This window comes from Oncorhynchus clarkii, chromosome 30, assembly GCF_045791955.1.
Source record: "Oncorhynchus clarkii lewisi isolate Uvic-CL-2024 chromosome 30, UVic_Ocla_1.0, whole genome shotgun sequence".
Taxonomy (NCBI): domain Eukaryota; kingdom Metazoa; phylum Chordata; class Actinopteri; order Salmoniformes; family Salmonidae; genus Oncorhynchus; species Oncorhynchus clarkii.
The window spans coordinates 9237447-9259037 of NC_092176.1; the positions used below are offsets into that span (position 1 = coordinate 9237447).

At 41.8% G+C, this 21591-nt stretch overlaps 1 protein-coding gene and 1 pseudogene across 1 annotated transcript; one reads left to right on the forward strand and one right to left on the reverse strand.

Moving 5' to 3' along the window:
- Positions 1–709: 709 nt before the first annotated feature.
- Positions 710–8458, forward strand: LOC139390220 (uncharacterized). Its single transcript, XM_071137477.1, has 8 exons — positions 710–728; positions 888–1080; positions 5265–5445; positions 6107–6317; positions 6719–6879; positions 7219–7421; positions 7879–7957; positions 8408–8458. Exons 1-8 carry the CDS (start codon positions 710–712, stop codon positions 8456–8458), a joined length of 1098 nt encoding a protein of 365 aa, XP_070993578.1.
- A 5718-nt stretch (positions 8459–14176) lies between these two features.
- LOC139390221 (cytochrome P450 1A1-like) overlaps positions 14177–21591 on the reverse strand; it is a 30538-nt pseudogene continuing 23123 nt past the window's right edge.

The window sequence follows — 21591 nt, forward strand, 5'->3', positions numbered from 1 at the left end:
AACTTGCATCCAGCCAAACTGAAAAGCAAGTCGAAGCAATTCAGCCATTCTTGAAAGTCAGGATGAGAATCCTGCAAAGAAACATTATAGTTGGAAAATAGATTTAGCAGGCAGTTGGCATTTATAATTAAATCTATATTTTCCACTTCCATTACACGTCACAAATAGTTTTGGGGTGACATTGCTTTTGTCGAATAAACCTGGATTAATGGAAACCTGCCTATAGACTTCTTCAAATCGACTTGACCCCAACCCTGCACCACAGTACCCATACTGTGCTTTCCTCTCCACTCTCTCAGACTGTGACACAACTCCAGAGCTGGATGAGATTTTGAGGAAAGGTGAGGGAGGGAAAAGCGTTGGCCAGCAACTTTTATTGCTGCAAGACCAGGTGAGATGTCCAAACAGGGACCTGGATGTGGTGTGACTAACTAGGCTATAGCTAGCTAGCTAAGACCTGAAGTATAACCTTCAGTGCGCACAATCAGCATTTCTCAATGCTAAGGGCCTTGACGGGACAACCATGTTTGTAGTTGATGTTTTCAGAGGGGTTCTCATCCACTCTACTCTTGGTTGTCTTACTATTTGTAGTCTCAGTTGTACTGTCTCTTCTATCCCCTGTTGGCAGCTGAAACAAGTGAGAGAGGAGAATAGGAAGGTCGTAGAGAACTACACTTCAGAGAGGACCATGAGAAAGAAGTACTACAACATGGTGGAGGACATGAAAGGTAGTTATCCACCTATGTAATTGACTAGGTTTGAATGCGGGTCTTCTGCATGCCACAAGACTATTTTAGCTGAGCTAGCATAGGTGCAAGTTCAGTACTGTACAGTTTGGGGTCAGTGGCGTCGCTTAACCTTTGCAGTGGTTTTGTCGTGTGGTGCAGGTAAAATTCGGGTGTTCTGCCGGATACGGCCCATGAGCCGCACCGAGGCAGCTCAGGGAGGGGCCATCACCGTGGGGCGTCTGGACGATTACTCTGTTACCGTGGAAACCTCAAGGGGGCCGAGAGAGTTCCAGTTCGACCGGGTATTCAGTGGGGAGAGCTCCCAGGAAGATGTGTTCCAAGACACCAACAGGTGATGCTGCCAATCTTAACATCCTTTTATTGGCTCAAATGGTTCATTTTGATTTGATTTAGGAAGCCGAAATGTTCATGTCTAAACCAAAGGAAACAGGAAAGGAGGTATCTTCCCCTTTCAAAACTTCTGCCAAAGCCCATCCTTAGACCCTATTACCCCTATGTCAGATTCAATAGGTCTGTCACGAAATACAGTACAGAGCACTGTGATTGAGAGCACTGTGATTGGTTTGGTGGAGGTGGGGGAACTGGAAATGTACTCAAAGGTCTTTTGTAAATTTAGAGTTTTGTGCTTATTGTACGCAACATTGTATGTTTACCAGTAAACTACCAGAATTTTTGTGAACAATTATTTATTCATTTTTCTTGCATGTCTTAGACAATTACAGTTTCAAGATATTAATATGTACAGTTCAATAGGGGCTAAACCGATCATAAATTATCTAGTGGCCCTTTTGAGTACTTCAGATTATTACAGGTGTCTGTAATTATCTCTGGTCCTCTCTCTGGCCTTATCACATGTAACATTTATGAAATAATTATAAAATATGTTTTAAAATAAAAAGCTAGAATGACAAAGCTGAAAAACATTATCCTAAATACAAACCATTAGCTTAGTGAATGCCATTGGTGTTTAATATGAGGGTGTCAGCATGAAATATCCTTTATATTATTATTTTATACACTTATTTTACTGTATCTATATGTATATATTGTATATGTTTTGGCATCAAACTGGTGAATAGTTGAACGAGTTGCAGAGGCAATTGAAAATAGTGCCATTGTTGATTAGATGCTTTTCTCATTAATTAGGCTATTTCCACTTGAACCATATGGTTCATTTTTTGGTACCCTTCCCCAGATCTGTGCCTTGACACAATCCTGTCTCGGAACTCTACAGACAATTCCTTTGACCTAATAACTTGATTTTTGCTCTGACATGCACTGTCAACTGTAGGACCTTATATAGACAGGTGTGTGCCTTTCCAAAGCATATCCAATAAATTGGATTTACCACAGGTGGACTCCAATCAAGTTGTAGAAACATATCAAGGATGATCAATGGAAACAGGATGAACCTGAGCTCAATTTCGAGTCTCATAGCAAAGGGTCTGAATACTTATGTATTTCTGTTTAAAAAATGTTTTTTAATACATTTGCAAAAATGTCTACAAACCAGTTTTTGCCTCGTCATTATGGCATTGTGTGTAGATGGATGAGGAATTTAGTTTATTTAATCCATTTTATAATAAGGTTGTAACTTAACAAAATGTGGAAAAAGTCAAGGGGTATGAATACTTTCTGAAGGCACTGTAGATCCAATTCCTACAGCCTGGAATTAGACCTCCTCATCCTCCACTGGCTGTCCTGACCTCAACTTCATGATCACCTGCCAGAAATAGAGAAAGAAAGGAGTAAACGAGAGAGAAGGGTCATGAGTGGGGCTTGTACATTTGTTTTGACAGAGAATTCAACATTATCAGATTAAAACTGGTGTGTGTATGCGTGTGTGCATGCATGATGGTGTAGTGGACATGAGTCGGCGATAGTTGCTCTTGGTCACGTGATGGGTAGCTCCTCCTGTGACTTCAAAATCCGTGTCGGCCCTTGGGCCAAGAGGGAATTTCCTCTTGGTCTAATGGTCAAGACGTTTTATTTTCTTTTCAATTTCGGTAATTCTCTTTTAAAATGGGTAAAAAATAATGTATAGCAACCCCAGGTGTAAAATAGTAAATAACGGTTACTTCTCAGAGAGTTTTGAATTGTCAAGAGGAGTTAAACAAGGGTGTCCGCTGTCACCATATCTATTCTTTATGGCCATCGAAATGCTAGCTATTAAAATCAGATCCAATTACAACATTAGAGGATTAGAAATCCAAGGCTTAAAAACAAAGGTGTCCATGTATGTCGATGACTCAAGTTTTATGTTAAGTCCGCAAGCTAGATCCCTGCAATGTCTCATTAACTTTTCTGTACTCTCTGGATAAAAATCGAATTATGATAAGTATACAATATTACATATTGGATCCTTAAATACAACTTTTACATTACCCTGCAGCATACATATAAAATGGGCTGATGGTGAAGTAGACATACTCGGAGTTCATATCACAAAATATATAAATAAGCTCTCCACAATGAATTTCAATAGAAAACTTGTAAAGATAGACAAGATCCTGCAACCATGGAGAGGTAAATACCTGTCTATTTATGGAAAAAATGCCCTGATTAACTCCTTAGTCATATCTCAGTTTACTCACTTATGGCGCTGCCTACTCCTGATAATTCGTCTTTCAAATCATATGAGCAAAAAATATTGTTTTATCTGGGACGCTAAACCAGACAAAATAAAACAAGCCTTTCTATATAATGAATATGAATTGGGTGGGTTGATATTATTAAATATAAAAGCACTAAACCTCTCTCTAAAAGCTTCACTCATTCAAAAGTTTTATTTGAACCCTGAATGGTTCTCAAGTAGATTAATAAGAAAAGCTCATCCATTGTTTAAAAATTGCCTTTTTGCCTCTGTGCAGATTGCCATGTCTCATTTTCAATTAATTGAAAATTATACTTTTATCAAAGTATCTGTCTTTTTCAAGCAAGCATTGCAGAGCTGGCTACAATTTCAAATTCATCCCCCTGAAAATATAGAACAAATATTATGGCTGAACTCAAATGTGCTGGTTGATAAAATACCTGTATTTATGGGAAAGATGTTTGAAAAGGGTATTTTGTTCTTAAATTATTTTGCAAATTGTAATGGTAGAGTTATGTCCTTCATGGAGTTGAAGGACATAACTTGTACGGGAAGGTCTGCTCAATCAAAGAGTACAACCAATTGATTACAGCATTGCCCCAAAAATGGAGGAGGCGGGTGGCAGCGGGAGGAGGTAGGGAACTGGTCTGTCTGCCCAATATAAAGGATCAAAACTGGCGGAGGAATAAACATAGCATAAATAGGATACCAGTTTCATTTGAGGACCAGGATGTTGGGAAGAATAGAGAATAGTTGGGAAGAGATTTTTGATTTACCGATTGCATGGCATGAGTTGATATATAAAACAAACCAAGATTCAAGACTTCGTGCTTTTCAGCTCAAATTATTATATATAATTCTTGCCACCATCAAAATGTTGAATATTTGGGGTATAAAATCATTAAGCTCTACAGATTTTGTTGTGAGCATACAGAATCAATAGACCATTTATGTTGGTATTGCCCTCAGTTAGCCTGTTTCTGGTCTCAGGTTCAGGAATGGCTGAAAATGCATAGCATTGATCTAAAATTGACCCTAGAAATAGTACTGTTAGGAGATCTGGAGAGACCGGGTCAGTCAATTACTAATATAGTAATACTCTTAGTAAAATTATTTATCTTCAACACGCAATCTGTAGATTCTATTCGATTAGACAGATTCAAATTGTACGTTAAACATCGCAGCATAGTGAAAGATATGTGTTGTGTAGAAACAGGAAGTGGGTGGCCAGCAGAGATAGATGGGATGGGCTGAGGGAGGCTGAGGGTTGGTATGTGGAATTGGAGACAAGCGGGTGTGGAGTTGCTGTGTGAGAGAGAGAATGATGGTCAAAAGATAAAAGAAAAAAAGGTCAAAATAAAACATAATAAAAGTACATGTGAATGACACTAACTGGCAGTGTTTTTACAACTAACGTCGGTTTGCCTGAGGTTGATGCCGTGCAGGTGTTTGGACACATGCATGTACACACACTCTCATTCAAATAAACACATACAAGAACACACACATACATGTAATAGTGCCAGACATGCACACAAAGATATACAGTTGGCATTGCTGTTATGATTTCAGTTGTCCTTGATGTCCTTTGTTTTAAATGTATTTATTTTTTAAAAAAATGTTTGCATTGTTGTTTGCTGTTTTCTTTTGTCTTTTCCTTTTTTCTCTTTAGTGTCTTGATGCTGTATTGTTTGTCCTTCATGTTCTAATTATTTAATGTTACCCCTTCCTTGTGTAATTTGTAATAAATAATTTTAAAAAAAAAATAAAAAAAAATTAAATGGTCAAGACGTTGGTTTCACCCTCGTTAGACCCAGGATCATATCCCATGTGTTACAATGACATGCCTCAGGTTCCTGTAAAAACATTTCTGACCTCACAGTGTCTTTCAGAATCCCTGTTTGAACCAGTCTCTTTTCCAGGCTGATCCAGTCAGCCATCGACGGCTTCAACGTGTGTATCTTCGCGTACGGTCAGACAGGCTCCGGAAAGACCTTCACCATGGTGGGTGACAGAGACCAGAGAAGCCCAGGCATCATGCCTAGAGCGTTCAATGCCGTATTTGACATCCTCCAGGAGAATGCCACCAAGTTTGACTTCAAGGTGAGGGATGCAAAGACTTTCTGAGCGATGAGAAACTATTTCCTATTGTATACAGTGAGGGAGAAAAGTATTTGATCCCCTGCTGATTTTGTAAGTTTGCCCACTGACAAAGAAATGATCAGTCTATAATTTTAATGGTAGGTTTATTTGAACAATGAGAGACAGAATAACAACAAAAAAATCCTGAAAAACGCATGTCAAAAATGTTATAAATTGATTTGCATTTTAATGAGGGAAATAAGTATTTGACCCCCTCTCAATCAGAAAGATTTCTGGCTCCCAGTTGTCTTTTATACAGGTAACGAGCTGAGATTAGGGGCACACTCTTAAAGGTAGTGCTCCTAATCTCAGTTTGTTACCCGTATAACAGACACCTGTCCACAGAAGCAATCAATCAATCAGCATTTTTCTGGATTATTTTGTTGTTATTCTGTCTCTCACTGTTCAAATAAACCTACCATTAAAATGATAGACAGATAATTTCTTTGTCCGTGGGCAAACGTACAAAATCATCAGGGGATCAAATACTTTTTTCCCTCACTGTATCAGCAACAAGAAGCAAATATACTTTACAGTAAACTTCCTCTCCTCCATCCTGTCCTTTTTGCTCCTCTCATCTCTCCTTTCCTCTCATCTCTTCTCTGTGTTACTCTCTTCCTAGGTCTCGGTCTATATGTTGGAACTGTATAATGACCGGCTCCAGGACCTCTTTGTGAGCGGGGCCGAGGCCCAGAGCAGGCGGGTGGAGATTAAAAGGAACAGAAAGGGGCTTGTGTTTGCCCAGGGAGCAGAGACAAAGGAGGCCTCCAGCGCCGGGGAGCTCTTCGCCATGTTTCAGCAGGCTTGCGCCAACCGCCATAACGCAGCCACCAGTATGCCCAAACGCCCACTCCCCATTTCAAAAGCACCCTGTTAAATGGTTTTGATTTATTGGTTTAGTCACAGTCAGATTGAGTGGATGGTAGGTACATCATTACAGAACTGGGCTCAGAGAGAGAGAGAGCTGCTAAGCAAGGCACATGTAAAGAGGAGATATTGGGGTCTTAACTGAATCACTGGCTCTTTCATTTACTTCAGGGGTTAACGTGACAACCATGATACCATACTTCACAATTCTACCTCATGTCATAATGCTGTTTCTCTGACAAAATATGATACAATCAGAAAATAGGAATAAAGTAAACAGGAAATAAATCTATATAAAGACATTGAAAACAATTTTAGGTGTTGATTTAAAAAGGCTTACTTCTTTTCCTCTGTGTGGTTGATGCAGAGATGAACGTGGAGAGCTCTCGTTCCCACCTGATCATTGGGATCATGGTGGAGAGCAGGAATCTGACCAATGGGAGTGTGAGCTTTGGGAAGTTGAGTCTGGTGGATCTGGCAGGGAGCGAGAGAGCAGCCAAGACTGGGGCAAAAGACGACCAGCTCAAGGTTATTAGGTTACCCTGTTAGAATTCAGGCATAAAGCTTTATATATTACAGTCATTTATGTGGGCGGGCTGTTTTACAACTAACAGTTTGCATTTTTTCCCATGGATATCACTGTTGAATAATCCTCCCTCTCGTTCTCTCTCTCGATGTTTCTCTCTCTCTCTCTGTCAATTCAATTTGCTTTACTGGCATGACGTAACAATGTACATACTGCCAAAGCTTACTTTGGATATTTACAATATGAAAATAATAAGAATCAAAATTGTCAACGGGACAACAGTAACAACAATAACCAAGGCTCTCTGTCTCTTTCTCTCTCCCTTCCTCCTCTTTCTATAGGAGGCTAACTCCATTAACAAGTCTCTGAGTGCTCTGGGAGATGTGATCTCTGCCCTGTCCTCGGACTTGCCACATATCCCCTACAGGAACAGCAAGCTCACCCAGATCATGCAGGACTCGCTGGGCGGCAATGCCAAGACGCTCATGGTCGTTAACGTCTCGCCTTCTGACTGCAACCTGGACGAGACGCTCACCTCTCTTATGTGAGAGAGTTTTCCCATCAAACGTACCCCATAAAACACACAACTCAAACACCTAAACACCCGGCCCCCCACCGACAAACACTTCTAACAAACTCTGCTATAAGAAGAGAAATACATGTCCAATTGACCGATGCCTATAGTAAAAAAAAATGCTGAAATCACATCCCTACATCCTTACCAGGCTGGAGCTCCAGGAAATGGTTAAAACTGTAGTACTAAGCCCCCAAGATGCACCCTCCAAAATTGCACCCTTGTGCCATTTCAGTTGCCCTTGCTTGGATTGTTCTTGTTTGTGTGTAACGTACCATGTATGTGACACGTACCATCTCTGTAACACGTATGTACACGTATGTAAATCGTACCATATTTTAACACGCACCATCTCTGTAACACATATGTATATCGTAGCATAATTTAACACGTACCATCTCTCCGTTTCATATTATTTATCCTCTAGTTATGCCACTCGAGTGAAGACCATAACCAACATTGCACAAAGAAACCTGGAGAGTAAAGAGATAGCCCAGCTCAAAGAGGTAAAGTTAATTTTCTTCACACTACCCTTCCTTTTTTTGCAGAATGTAGATAAAACTCCTCTTCTTGAGGACGTGATGTCTGGGATATAAATTGACTAATGGCCCAAGACGACTATCAGACAGAGCAATACATTGGCAAACTGAGGTACCTGAGGCATGCCATTGTAACACATGGGATATGATCCTGGGTCTAACGAGAGGGAAGCCAACGTCGACCATTAGACCAAGAGGAAATTCCCTCTTGGCCCAAGGGCAGACACGGATTTTGTGACCATGAGCAACCATGGCCGACTCATGTCCACTACACCATCATGCATGCACACACACGCATACACACACCAGTTTTAATCTGACAATGAGGAATTCTCTGTCAAAACAAATGTACGGAGTACAAGCCCCACTCATGACCCTTCTCTCTCGTTTACTCCTTTCTTTCTCTATTTCTGGCAGGTGATCATGAAGTTGAGGTCAGGACAGCCAGTGGAGGATGAGGAGGTCTAATTCCAGGCTGTCGGAATTGGATCTACAGTGCTTTCAGAAAGTATTCATACCCCTTGACTTATTACACATTTTGTTGTTACAGCCTGAGTTCAAAATTGATTAAATAGATTTTATTTTATCTCAGACATCTACACACAATACCACATAATGACAAGGTAAAAACATGTTTTAAGAAATGTTTTGAAATGTATTGAAAATGAAATACAGAAATAACTAATTGACATAAGTATTCACACTCCTGAGTCAATACATGTTAGAATCACCTTTGGCAGTGATTACAGCTGTGAGTCTTTCTGGGTAAGTCTCTAAGAGATTTGCACATCTGGGTTGTACAATATTTGAACATTATTCTGTCAAGTTGGTTGTTGATCATTACTAGACAGCCATTTCAAATCAAATCAAAGATTATTTGTCACGTGCGCTGAATACAACAGGTGTAGGTAGACCTTACAGTGAAATGCTTACTTACAGGCTCTAGCGAATAGTGCAAAAAAGGTATGTATGTGTGTAGGTAAGTAAAGAAATAAAACAACAGTAAAAAAACATTTGAAAATAAGAGTAGCAGGGCTATATACAGACACCGGTTAGTCAGGCTTATTGAGGTAGTATGTACATGTAGGTATGGTTAAAGTGACTATGCATATATGATGAACAGAGAGTAGCAGTAGCATAAAAAGAGGGGTTGGCGGGTGGTGGGACACAATGCAGATAGCCCGGTTAGCCAATGTGCGGGAGCACTGGTTGGTCGGGCCAATTGAGGTAGTATGTACATTAATGTATAGTTAAAGTGACTACGCATATAAGATAAACAGAGAGTAGCAGCAGCGTAAAAGGGGCACACAGTGCAAATAGTCAAGAGTAACCATTTGGTTACCTGTTCAAGAGTCTTATGGCTTGGGTGTAAAAACTGTTGAGAAGCCTTTTTGTCCTAGACTTGGCACTCCGGTACCGCTCGCCATGCGGTAGTAGAGAAAACAGTCTATGACTGGGATGGCTGGGGTCTTTGACAATTTTTAGGGCCTTCCTCTGACATCGCCTGGTGTAGAGGTCCTTAATGGCAGGCAGCTTTGCCCCAGTGATGTACTGGGCCGTACGCACTACCCTCTGAAGGGCCTTGCGGTCGGAGACCGAGCAATTGCTGTACCAGGCAGTGATGCAACCGGTCAGGATGCTCTCGATGTTGCAGCTGTAGAACCTTTTGAGGATCTCAGGACCCATGCCAAATCTTTTTAGTTTCCTGAGGGGGAATAGGCTTTGTCGTGCCCTCTTCACGACTGTCTTGTTGATGTGGACACCAAAGAATTTGAAGCTCTCAACCTGCTCCACTACAGCCCTGTCGATGAGAATGGGGACGTGCTCGGTGCTCCTTTTCCTGTAGTCCACAATCATCTCCTTAGTCTTGGTTACATTGAGGTATAGGTTGTTATTCTGGCACCACCCGGCCAGGTCTCTGACCTCCTCCCTATAGGCTGTCTCGTCGTTGTCGGTGATCAGGCCGAACACTGTTGTGTCGTCTGCAAACTTAATGATGCTGTTGGAGTCGTGCCTGGCCATGCAGTCGTGGGTGAACAGGGAGTACAGGAGGGGACTAAGCACGCACCCCTGGGGAGCTCCAGTGTTGAGGATCAGCGTGGCAGATGTGTTGCTACCAACCCTCACCACCTGGGGTGCTATACCACAAAAAGTATAGCTGAGAACTCTCTAGGCAAGTAGTGTGGCCTGTAATTTATCACAATATATTCTACTTCAGATGAGCAAAATCTAGAGACTTCCTTAGATTTCGTGCACCAGCTGTTGTTTACAAATATGCACACACCGACCCCCCTCGTCTTACCGGACGGGGTGTGCTGTTCTGTCCTGCCGGTGCAGCTAGCTGAATATCCATGTCGTCATTCAGCCACGATTCCATGAAACATAGGATATTACAGTTTTTGATGTCCCGTTGGTAAGATATTCGTGATCGTACCTCGTCTAGTTTAATGTCCAATGATTGCACGTTGGCGAGTGGTATTGACGGTAACGGCAGCTTTCCCACTCGCCTTCCGCGGGTCCGGACGAGGCATCCGGCTCTTCATCCTCTGCGTCACTTCCTTCTGCGTATAATTGGGATGTCTGCCCTGTGGGGTGTTTGGAGAATATCGTGTGTCCTGCTTGTTGTTGTTGTTGTTGTTGAAAAAATCGTTGTCTAATCCGAGGTGAGTGATCGCTGTCCTGATATCCAGAAGCTCTTTTCTGCCGTAAGATACGGTTGCAGAAACATTATGTACAAAATAATTGACAACTATCGCGAAAAAAACCCACATAATAGCACAATTGGTTAGGAGACCGTAAAACGGCGGCCATCTCCTCCGGCGCCATCTTGATATTTTCAAGTCTTGCCATAGATTTTCAAGCCGATTTAAGTCAAAACTGTAACTAGACCACTCAATAACATACAATGTAATCTTGGTAAGCAACTCCAGTGTATATTTGGTCTTGTGTTTTAGGTTATTGCCCTGCTGAAAGGTGAATTTGTTTCCCAGTGTCTGTTGGAAAGCAGACTGAACCAGGTTTTCCTCTAGGATTTTGCCTGTGCTTAGCTCTATTCGGTACATTTTTATCCTAAAACAACTTTCTTGCCAATGACAAGCATACCTATAACATCATGCAGCCACCACCATGCTTGAAAATATGAAGAGTGGTATATGAAGAGTGATGTGTTCTCTTGGATTTGCCCAAACATAACCCTTTGTATTCAGGACATGCGGTTAATTTCTTTACCACCTTATTTTGCAGTTTTACTTTAGTGACTTATTGCAAACAAGATGTATGTTTTGGAATATTTGTTATTATGTACAGGTTTCATTCTTTTCACTCTGTTATTTAGGTTAGTATTGTGTAGTAATTACAATGTTGTTGATACATCCTCAGTTTTCCCTATCACAGACATGAACCGTTTTAAAGTCACCATTTGCCTCATACTGAAATCCCTGAGCGGTTTCCTTCCTCTCCGGCAACTGAGTTAGGAAGGACGACTGTATCTTTGTAGTGACTGGGTGGATTGATACACCATCCACAGTGTAATTAATAACTTCACCAGGGTTTTACATGTTCACCCATCTATCAATAGGTGCCCTTCTTTGTGAGGCATTGGGAAACATCCCTGGTCTTTATGGTTGAATATATGTTTGAAATTCACTGCTCGACTGAGGGACCTTACAGATATTTGTATATGTGGGGTACAGAGGCGAGGCTATTATTACAAATAGAGGGAGTCCATGCAAATTATCATGTGACTTCTTAAGCAAATGTTTAGTCCCAAACTTATTTTGGCTTACCATAACAAAGGGGTTGAATACGTATTGACTCAAGACATTTCAGCTTTTCATATTTAATTCATTTGTTGAAAAACTGGCACTTTAACTGGCACTTTCTAAAAACTGTGTCATTACTGGTGAGGTTGATTCCACTGGTTTTCCCTTCCACTCATTTCCCTTTCAGCAATGTCTTACTTTTTCGGGTGTTAAATGTGTTGAATATACAGTACAGTGTGTCCCAGCAGGTGTCAATAAACAAAATATTTTAAATACAAATTCAGATCCAAAATGTGCTTCTCTGCTGTTGAGTGTGGGAAGGTAATTTTGTTCCCCTAGGTTATGAACAATTTTTATGCTTGTATTCTATTTTGATACAGTGATCTTAGAGTGGACTGGGTCAATCAGGTCACTTTAGGGGTTATTCTATTTCTAAATTAATATTCTACTGGTGTTGTTGCTTTATTATTTTACCACTTTTTTATTTTATCACTTTATTATTTTATCATAATTTTAGGTTATTATTGGTCTTATTTTATTTCTCAAATAAATATAAATCTGTCGTGTCATCTGAGTTTAGCAGAGCTGGTACAAGAAAATATGACGATCAAGACTATGAGCCCGTTGGTGCTACGTGTTCTGTTTTCTTCTCCATTCTTCTTCTATGTTGTTCTGCTCCGCTAATTATTTTAGAAGTGTTTAAAATATCACCGTAGTTGTAAAGTATGTTCTCTGTTTCAAACTTTATGAATTGAGTCGGAGTTCTGGTAGTTTTAGAATGTTATCTGTACAACCTCAGTGGAATGATCACTGTAATGTTGAGCACGAGCTGCTAGTTCTTAGTGTCGTTTTTTTGCACTGTGCTAGGGTCAGTGCTATCCGGGATGTCCCTAACCTTAACACCTACGTCCCAAGGATCCCAGATAGCACGGACCATTATGCTAGCTTTGTATCCTAGCTAGCATGTTAGTATTTCAACAATCGCTATTCTGTTATTTTATGTAAAAATAACTATGCATTGTGCTCTCACTGTTGAGGCACAAAGCGTTATTGCTTTACTCAGTCCCTCCAGGATTTTGTAGCATTTTTTTGTGATAGTTTCAGGCCATAATGATTGATTTTGCTGCAGCATAATTCAATTTTGCATGGCAATTTGCAATGATATTGTCCAATTTGTCGCGATAATTCACTGACGAGGGAAAAGGTTTGTTGACATGTTGCATAATTGAACCATTTTTGTGGTTAAAGCGCGGTGATTGGTTAAAATGTGCATTCCCTCACATTATGTGTGAGTTTGTTAATTTTGCTAAAAATGTTGATATTCAGAATAGTGAAATCCTGGGGGGACTGTTTACTGTCCAACAGGCATGGATGCAATTGATAGACATTAAACTGAATACCTCTGTTCCTATAGCTAACTCTCTATGCATGTATGGTATCTTATTATGTGAGAATGAAACAAGTTTTTATAATTGTTTTTATTATAATTATAATATGCTACTGTATGGTGTATCTAAATTGTGGAGCCATGTGCATTGTATATGCGTGTGATTCTGCTACACTCTTAGAAAAAAAAGGTGCTGTCTAGAACCTAAAACAGTTCTTCAGCTGCCCCCATAGGAGAACTCTTTCAAAAACCCTTTTTGGTTCCAGGTAGAACCCTTTCTAGCTACTTCATTGTTGACGTTGAGACAGGTGTTTTGCGGGTATTATTTAATGAAGCTGCAAGTTGAGGACTTGTGAGGCATCTGTTTCTCAAACTAGACACTCTAATGTACTTGTTCTCTTGCTCAGTTGTGCACCGGGGCCTCCCATTCCTCTTTCTATTCTGGTTAGAGACAGTTTTCTCTGTTCTGTGAAGGGAGTAGGACACAGCATTGTACGAGATCTTCAGTTTCTTGGCAATGTCTCGCATGGAATAGCCTTCATTTCTCAGAACAAGAGTAGTAGTAGTAGTAGTTGTTTCTGGCCATTTTGAGCCTGTAATCAAACCCACAAATGCTGATGCTCCAGATACTCAACTAGTCTAAAGGCCCGTTTTATTGCTTATTTAATCAGACAACAGTTTTCAGCTGTGCTAACATAATTGTAAAAGGGTTTTCTAATGATCAAATGATTAGCCTTTTAAAATGATAAACTTGGATTAGCTAACACAACGTGCCATTGGAACACAGGAGTGATGGTTGCTGATAATGGGCCTCTGTACGCCTATGTAGATATTCCATTAAAAAAATGTGTCTGTTCCCAGCTACAATAGTAATTTACAACATTAACAATGTCTACACTGTATTTCTGATCAATTTGATGTTATTTTAATGGACACATTTATTTTATTATTTTCAAAAACAAGGACATTTCTAAGTGACCCAAAACTTTTGAATGGTAGTGTATGTATATATAATAATGAAACAAAACCCTCTACCTTTCATTTTCCCGGAGACTTCTTTCTCCCTGTCTGCTTGATAGACGGGGAACCCCGCTGGCTGAATGGATGAAGACAATATATCCGGAGAGGGCCATGATTCCGTAAAATAGAGTATGTTACATGGTATGCACGCCACCTGAGTCTGACTTGGACCCCATTTCTTCTTCCTCTTCTCCGGCGTCGGTGTTTTGGTGGAACACCCGGGATGAATAAAGCTGCCTCGGGAAGTTCAAACAAACAAAGTTTCTGTTCTTATTTCTGGTGAGTGAGCGCCGATCTAATGTCCAAAAGGTATTTTCGGCTATATGGCTCTAGTTTAGCACAGGGTTATCTTTAACATAACTGAATCTCACAGATACCTTTATAGCTATGGCTCCTCCCTATTAGGGCTGGGCAGTATACTGTATTTTATGATATACCGGTATTGATGCACAGACTGGTTTGGGTTTTTACTTTACCTTCTATAACTGTATTTGAATGTTTGGTTTGTTAAATGTGATATGCCATCCATTTTTATAGTTTACTCTGCTACTTGAGTCATCTCTCTCTCTCTCTCTCCATACCGCTTTCCACACAGACATAGCCCAGCCTCCTGTCACTCAAGGAGTGCATTTGTTATTGCTTGACCACTTTCAGCATTCAGTCTCCAAGGTCAATGCAACACAAGCAACAATCTTGATGACAACGATGCTGTTTTCACTGCTTCTTAACTTCTTGCGACTCCAAACCCGTATCCGGGAGCGTAATCATAGCCTCAAGCTCATTACCATAACGCAATGTTTCCTATTCATGAAAATCGCAAATGAAATGAAATAAATATATTGAAACACAAGCTTAACCTTTTGTTAACAACACTGTCATCTCAGATTTTCAAAATATGCTTTAACCAAAGCTACACAAGCATTTGTGTAAGAGTATTGATAGCCTAGCATAGCATTAAGCCTAGCATTCAGCAGGCAACATTTTCACAAAAACAAGAAAAGCATTAAAATAAAATAATTTACCTTTGAAGAACTTCGGATGTTTTCAATGACGAGACTCTGTTAGATAGCAAATGTTCATTTTTTCCAAAAATATTATTTGTGTAAGAGAAATAGCTTTGTTTTGTTCATCACGTTTGGCTAAGAAAAAAACCAGAAAATGCAGTCAACACAACGCCAAACTTTTTTCCAAATTAGTTCTATAATATCGACAGAAACATGGCAAACGTTGTTTAGAATCAATCCTCAAGGTGTTTTTCACAATTCTATTCGATGAAAAATCATTCCTGGCAGTGGCCACGCATGACTCCATCCCCATCATCAAGTTTGCTGACGACACTAGGCCTGATGGTAGGCCTGATCACCGGCGACGATGAGTCAGCCTACAGGGAGTACTGGTTAGTAGTGGTTTCTTTGCAGCAATTCGACCATGAAGGCCTGATTCACGCAGCCTCCTCTGAACAGTTGATGTTGAGATGTGTCTGTTACTTGAACTCTGTGATGCATTTATTTGAGCTGCAATTTCTGAGGCTGGTAACTCTAATGAACTTATCCTCTGCAGCAGAGGTATCTTCGGGTCTTGTACTGTACACTGAACAAAAATAGAAACAACATGTAAAGTGTTGGTCCCATGATTTTTATGAGCTGAAATAAAAGATCCCAGACATTTTACATACTCACAAAAACTGTATTTCTCTCAAATGTTGTGCAGAAATTACTTGACATCTCGGAAGTATTTCTCCTTTGCTAAAATAATCCATCTGCAATCTCCATAGACAAACACTGGCAGTGGAATGGCCTTACTGAAGAGCTCAGTGACTTTCAATGTGGCACCGTCATAGGATGCCACCTTTCCAACAAGTCAGTTCATCAAATTTCAGCCCTGCTAGAGCTTCCCCGGTCAACTATAAGTGCTGTTATTGTGAAGTGGAAATGTCTAGGGGCAATAACGACTAAGCCGTGAAGTGGTAGGCCACACAAGCTCATAATGGGACCGCCGAGTGCTAATGCGCGTAGTGCGTAAAAATAGTCTGTCCTCGGTTGCAACACTCACTAGCGAATTTCAAACAGCCTCTGGAAGCAACTTCAGCAAAATAACGGTTTGTCGGAAGCTTCATTAAATGGGTTTCCATGACCGAGCAGCCGCACACAAGCCTAAGATCACCATGCGCAATTCCAAGCATCGGCTGGAGTGGTGTAAAGCTCACTGCCATTGGACTGCAAGTGAAAACGCGTTCTCTGGAGTGATGAATCGCACTTCATCATCTGGCAGTCGGACGGACAAATCTGGGTTTGGCAGAAGCCAGGAGAACACTAGCTGCCCGAATGCATAGTGCCAACTGTAAAGTTTGATGGAGGAGGAATAATGGTCTGGGGCTGTTTTTCAGGGTTCGGGCCAGGCCCATTCCAATGAAGGGAAATCTTAACGCTATAGCATACAATGCCATTCTATACTATTTGTGGCAACAGTTTGAGGAAGGCGCTTTCTTGTTTCAGCATGACAATGCGCCCGTGCACAAAGCATAGTCCATACAGAAATGGTTTGTCGAGATCAGTGTGGAAGAACTTAACTGGCCTGCGCAGAGCCCTGACCTCAACCCCATCGAACACCTTTGGGATGAATTGAAAATCCGACTGCGAGCAAGGCCTAATCAACCAACATCAGTGCACAACCTCACTAATGCTCTTGTGGCTGAATGGAAGGAAGTCCCTGCAGCAATGTTCCAACATCTAGTGGAAAGCCTACCCAGAGGAGGGGAGGCTGTTTTAGCAGGAAAGGGGGGACCAACTCCATATTAATGCCCATGATTTTGGAATGAGATGTTCGACAAGCAGGTGTCCAAATCATTTTGGCCATGTAGTGAAAATTGCAGATTATTACTATAGGTTCATGATGTTGTCAAAGTACTTTGTCTGTTTCTACCTCGGCACCTACCTCCCCACTCACAGAATTACAGAAGATCCTAAGAGAAATCACAATTACTGTTCAGATGGTAATACTCACCTGGATCAGACCGTCTGGAATAGACAGTATGGAAAAGAATGTGAGCTGGCCACTACAGTCAATAGAACACACATCAACTCACCATAGAATAGGTGGAGATAACAAAGTTGATCGGGTTGATAAATTATCATCTGATTAGGTCAGGAAGTGTTTCTCATTAGAATGTTCAGCTAAATGACTCTTGCAGTATTGAAAAAGGACAGCTAGCTATTACACTTCCAATAAGTTGCAGTCTGCAATATTACTCTTGCAGTATGTCATGTATGATGTATTGTTAGTCCAAGGTATGTACTGTATCTATCCAATAGACAGATACACATTATGTAACTAAATAGATACGTTGTACTACCACACACAGCCTACTGAACAAGTAATACCATATTGCAGGACTGCACCTTATTGCATAGCTGTTCTCATCCATTAATACGTTTTGAACAATTCACAAAGACAGCTAGCTAAACAGATACACATACAGTGCATTCGGAAAGTATTCAGCTTGCAATAGATTTCCAAGACGATTTAAGTCAAAACTGTAACTAGAAAAAAATAAAACAAATACAAATAAAACTGAAATATTAAATTGACATAGGTTTTCAGACCCTTTAGGGGCAGCAGGTAGCCTGGCGGGTAGGAGCGTTGGGCAAGTAACCGAAAGGTTGCTGGATCGAATCTCGAGCTGACAACGTAAAAATCTCTTGTTCTGCCCCTGAGCAAGGCACCTGCTGTACTTTGCTACTTTCATCTTTGCCCCGATCCTGACTAGTCTCCCAGTCCCTGCCGCCGAAAAACATCCCCACAGCATGATGCTGCCACCACCATGCTTCACCATAGGGATGGTGCCAGGCCAAAGACTTCAATATTGGTTTCATCAGACCAGAGAATCTTGTTTTTTTTGGTAAACTCTAACACGCGCGTGCGCCATCGTGAACTATCGTGTATAAATGTATTTTGCCCCCCCACACCAAACGCGATCACGACATGCAGGTTAAAATATCAAAATAAACTGAACCAATTACATTAATTTGGGGACAGGTCGAAAAGCATTAAACATGTATGGCAATTTAGCTTGCACTTGCTAGCTAACATTAATTTGTCCTATTTAGCTAGCTTGCTGTTGCTAGCTAATTTGTCCTGGGATATAAACATTGAGTTCGGTGTGCGAGTTCATTAGAACGTGCGTTGAAGATGTCGTTCCCATAGCAACGATTAAAACATTCCCTAACCAGAAACCGTGGATTGATGGCAGCATTCGTGTGAAACTGAAAGCGCGAACCACTGCTTTTAATCAGGGCAAGGTGTCTGGTAACATGACCGAATACAAACAGTGCAGCTATTCCCTCCGCAAGGCTATCAAACAAGCTAAGCGTCAGTACAGAGACAAAGTAGAATCTCAATTCAACGGCTCAGACACAAGAGGCATGTGGCAGGGTCTACAGTCAATCACGGACTACAGGAAGAAATCCAGCCCAGTCACGGACCAGGATGTCCTGCTCCCAGGCAGACTAAATAACTTTTTTGCCCGCTTTGAGGACAATACAGTGCCACTGACACGGCCTGCAACGAAAACATGCGGTCTCTCCTTCACTGCAGCCGAGGTGAGTAAGACATTTAAACGTGTTAACCCTCGCAAGGCTGCAGGCCCAGACGGCATCCCCAGCCACGCCCTCAGAGCATGCGCAGACCAGCTGGCCGGTGTGTTTACGGACATATTCAATCAATCCCTATACCAGTCTGCTGTTCCCACATGCTTCAAGAGGGCCACCATTGTTCCTGTTCCCAAGAAAGCTAAGGTAACTGAGCTAAACGACTACCGCCCCGTAGCACTCACTTCCGTCATCATGAAGTGCTTTGAGAGACTAGTCAAGGACCATATCACCTCCACCCTACCTGACACCCTAGACCCACTCCAATTTGCTTACCGCCCAAATAGGTCCACAGACGATGCAATCTCAACCACACTGCACACTGCCCTAACCCATCTGGACAAGAGGAATACCTATGTGAGAATGCTGTTCATTGACTACAGCTCGGCATTCAACACCATAGTACCCTCCAAGCTCGTCATCAAGCTCGAGACCCTGGGTCTCGACCCCGCCCTGTGCAACTGGGTACTGGACTTCCTGACGGGCCGCCCCCAGGTGGTGAGGGTAGGCAACAACATCTCCTCCCCGCTGATCCTCAACACTGGGGCCCCACAAGGGTGCGTTCTGAGCCCTCTCCTGTACTCCCTGTTCACCCACGACTGCGTGGCCACGCACGCCTCCAACTCAATCATCAAGTTTGCGGACGACACAACAGTGGTAGGCTTGATTACCAACAACGACGAGACGGCCTACAGGGAGGAGGTGAGGGCCCTCGGAGTGTGGTGTCAGGAAAATAACCTCACACTCAACGTCAACAAAACTAAGGAGATGATTGTGGACTTCAGGAAACAGCAGAGGGAACACCCCCCTATCCACATCGATGGAACAGTAGTGGAGAGGGTAGCAAGTTTTAAGTTCCTCGGCATACACATCACAGACAAACTGAATTGGTCCACTCACACAGACAGCATTGTGAAGAAGGCGCAGCAGCGCCTCTTCAACCTCAGGAGGCTGAAGAAATTCGGCTTGTCACCAAAAGCACTCACAAACTTCTACAGATGCACAATCGAGAGCATCCTGGCGGGCTGTATCACCGCCTGGTACGGCAACTGCTCCGCCCTCAACCGTAAGGCTCTCCAGAGGGTAGTGAGGTCTGCACAACGCATCACCGGGGGCAAACTACCTGCCCTCCAGGACACCTACACCACCCGATGTCACAGGAAGGCCATAAAGATCATCAAGGACATCAACCACCCGAGCCACTGCCTGTTCACCCCGCTATCATCCAGAAGGCGAGGTCAGTACAGGTGCATCAAAGCTGGGACCGAGAGACTGAAAAACAGCTTCTATCTCAAGGCTATCAGACTGTTAAACAGCCACCACTAACATTGAGTGGCTGCTGCCAACACACTGACACTGACTCAACTCCAGCCACTTTAATAATGGGAATTGATGGGAAATGATGTAAATATATCACTAGCCACTTTAAACAATGCTACCTTATATAATGTTACTTACCCTACATTATTCATCTCATAGGCATACGTATATACTGTACTCTATATCATCGACTGTATCCTTATGTAATACATGTATCACTAGCCACTTTAACTATGCCACTTTGTTTACATACTCATCTCATATGTATATACTGTACTCGATACAATCTACTGTATGTGCCTATGCTGCTCTGTACCATCACTCATTCATATATCCTTATGTACATATTCTTTATCCCCTCACACTGTGTACAAGACAGTAGTTTTGGAATTGTTAGTTAGATTACTTGTTGGTTATTACTGCATTGTCGGAACTAGAAGCACAAGCATTTCGCTACACTCGCATTAACATCTGCTAACCATGTGTATGTGACAAATAAAATTTGATTTGATTTGAGTTGTTATTTTACCTGAAACGCACAAGAACCTCCACACATTCCAGGCTTTTTCATCTTTGAACTTATATGGTGATCACATCTAAACTTTCATTGTAATTACCACGGCAACCGGCAACAAAGTTCGTCTTTCAATCACCCACGTGGGTATAACCAATGAGGAGATGGCACGTGGTTATCTGCTTCTATAAAACAATGAGGAGATGACTTTCAGCGTGATCTGCGTCAGAAATAGAAACAACTTCTATTTTAGCCCTTGGCATCGCAGACGCTCGTTGGCGCGCGCGAGCAGTGTGGGTGCAATAATTGAATAACATGGATTTCTACATTTATTTTGCGACGCTCGCGCACACGACGTGTCCGGTCTGGTCAGCATGTAAGAGGGCTGCCATGTGTTTTTACTGAGGAGTAGCTTCCGTCTGGCCACTCTACCATAAAGGCATGATTGGTGGAGTGCTGCAGAGATGGTTGTCCTTCTGGAAGTTTCTCCCATCTCCACAGAGAAACTCTAGAGCTCAGTCAGAGTGACCATCAAGTTCTTGGTCACCTCCCTGACCAAGGCCTTTCTCCCCTGATTGCTCAGTCTGGCCGGGTAGCCAGCTCTAGGAAGATACTTGGTGGTTCCAAACTTCTCCCATTTAAGAATGATGGAGGCCACTGTGTTCTTGGGGACCTTAAATGCTGCAGACATTTTCTGGTACCCTTCCCCAGATCTTTGCCTCAACACAATCCTGTCTCAGAGCTCTACGGACTATTCCTTCGACCTCATGGCTTTGTTTTTTTGCTCTGACATGCACTGTCAACTGTGTGCCTTTCCAAATAATGTTTAATCAATTGAATTTACCACAGGTGGACTCCAATCAATTTGTAGAAACATCTCAAGGATGATCAATGGAAACAGGTCACACCTGCTCAAAATTGAGTCTCATAGCAAAGGGTCTGAATACATATGT

What these genes read in the sequence shown, in the direction of transcription:
- LOC139390220 (XM_071137477.1), top strand. An exon ending in CAAAAGACGACCAGCTCAAG is followed by an intron (nt 6,880 to 7,218) that starts GTTATTAGGTTA and finishes CTCTTTCTATAG; the next exon opens with GAGGCTAACTCCATTAACAA. An exon ending in AGATAGCCCAGCTCAAAGAG is followed by an intron (nt 7,958 to 8,407) that starts GTAAAGTTAATT and finishes TATTTCTGGCAG; the next exon opens with GTGATCATGAAGTTGAGGTC.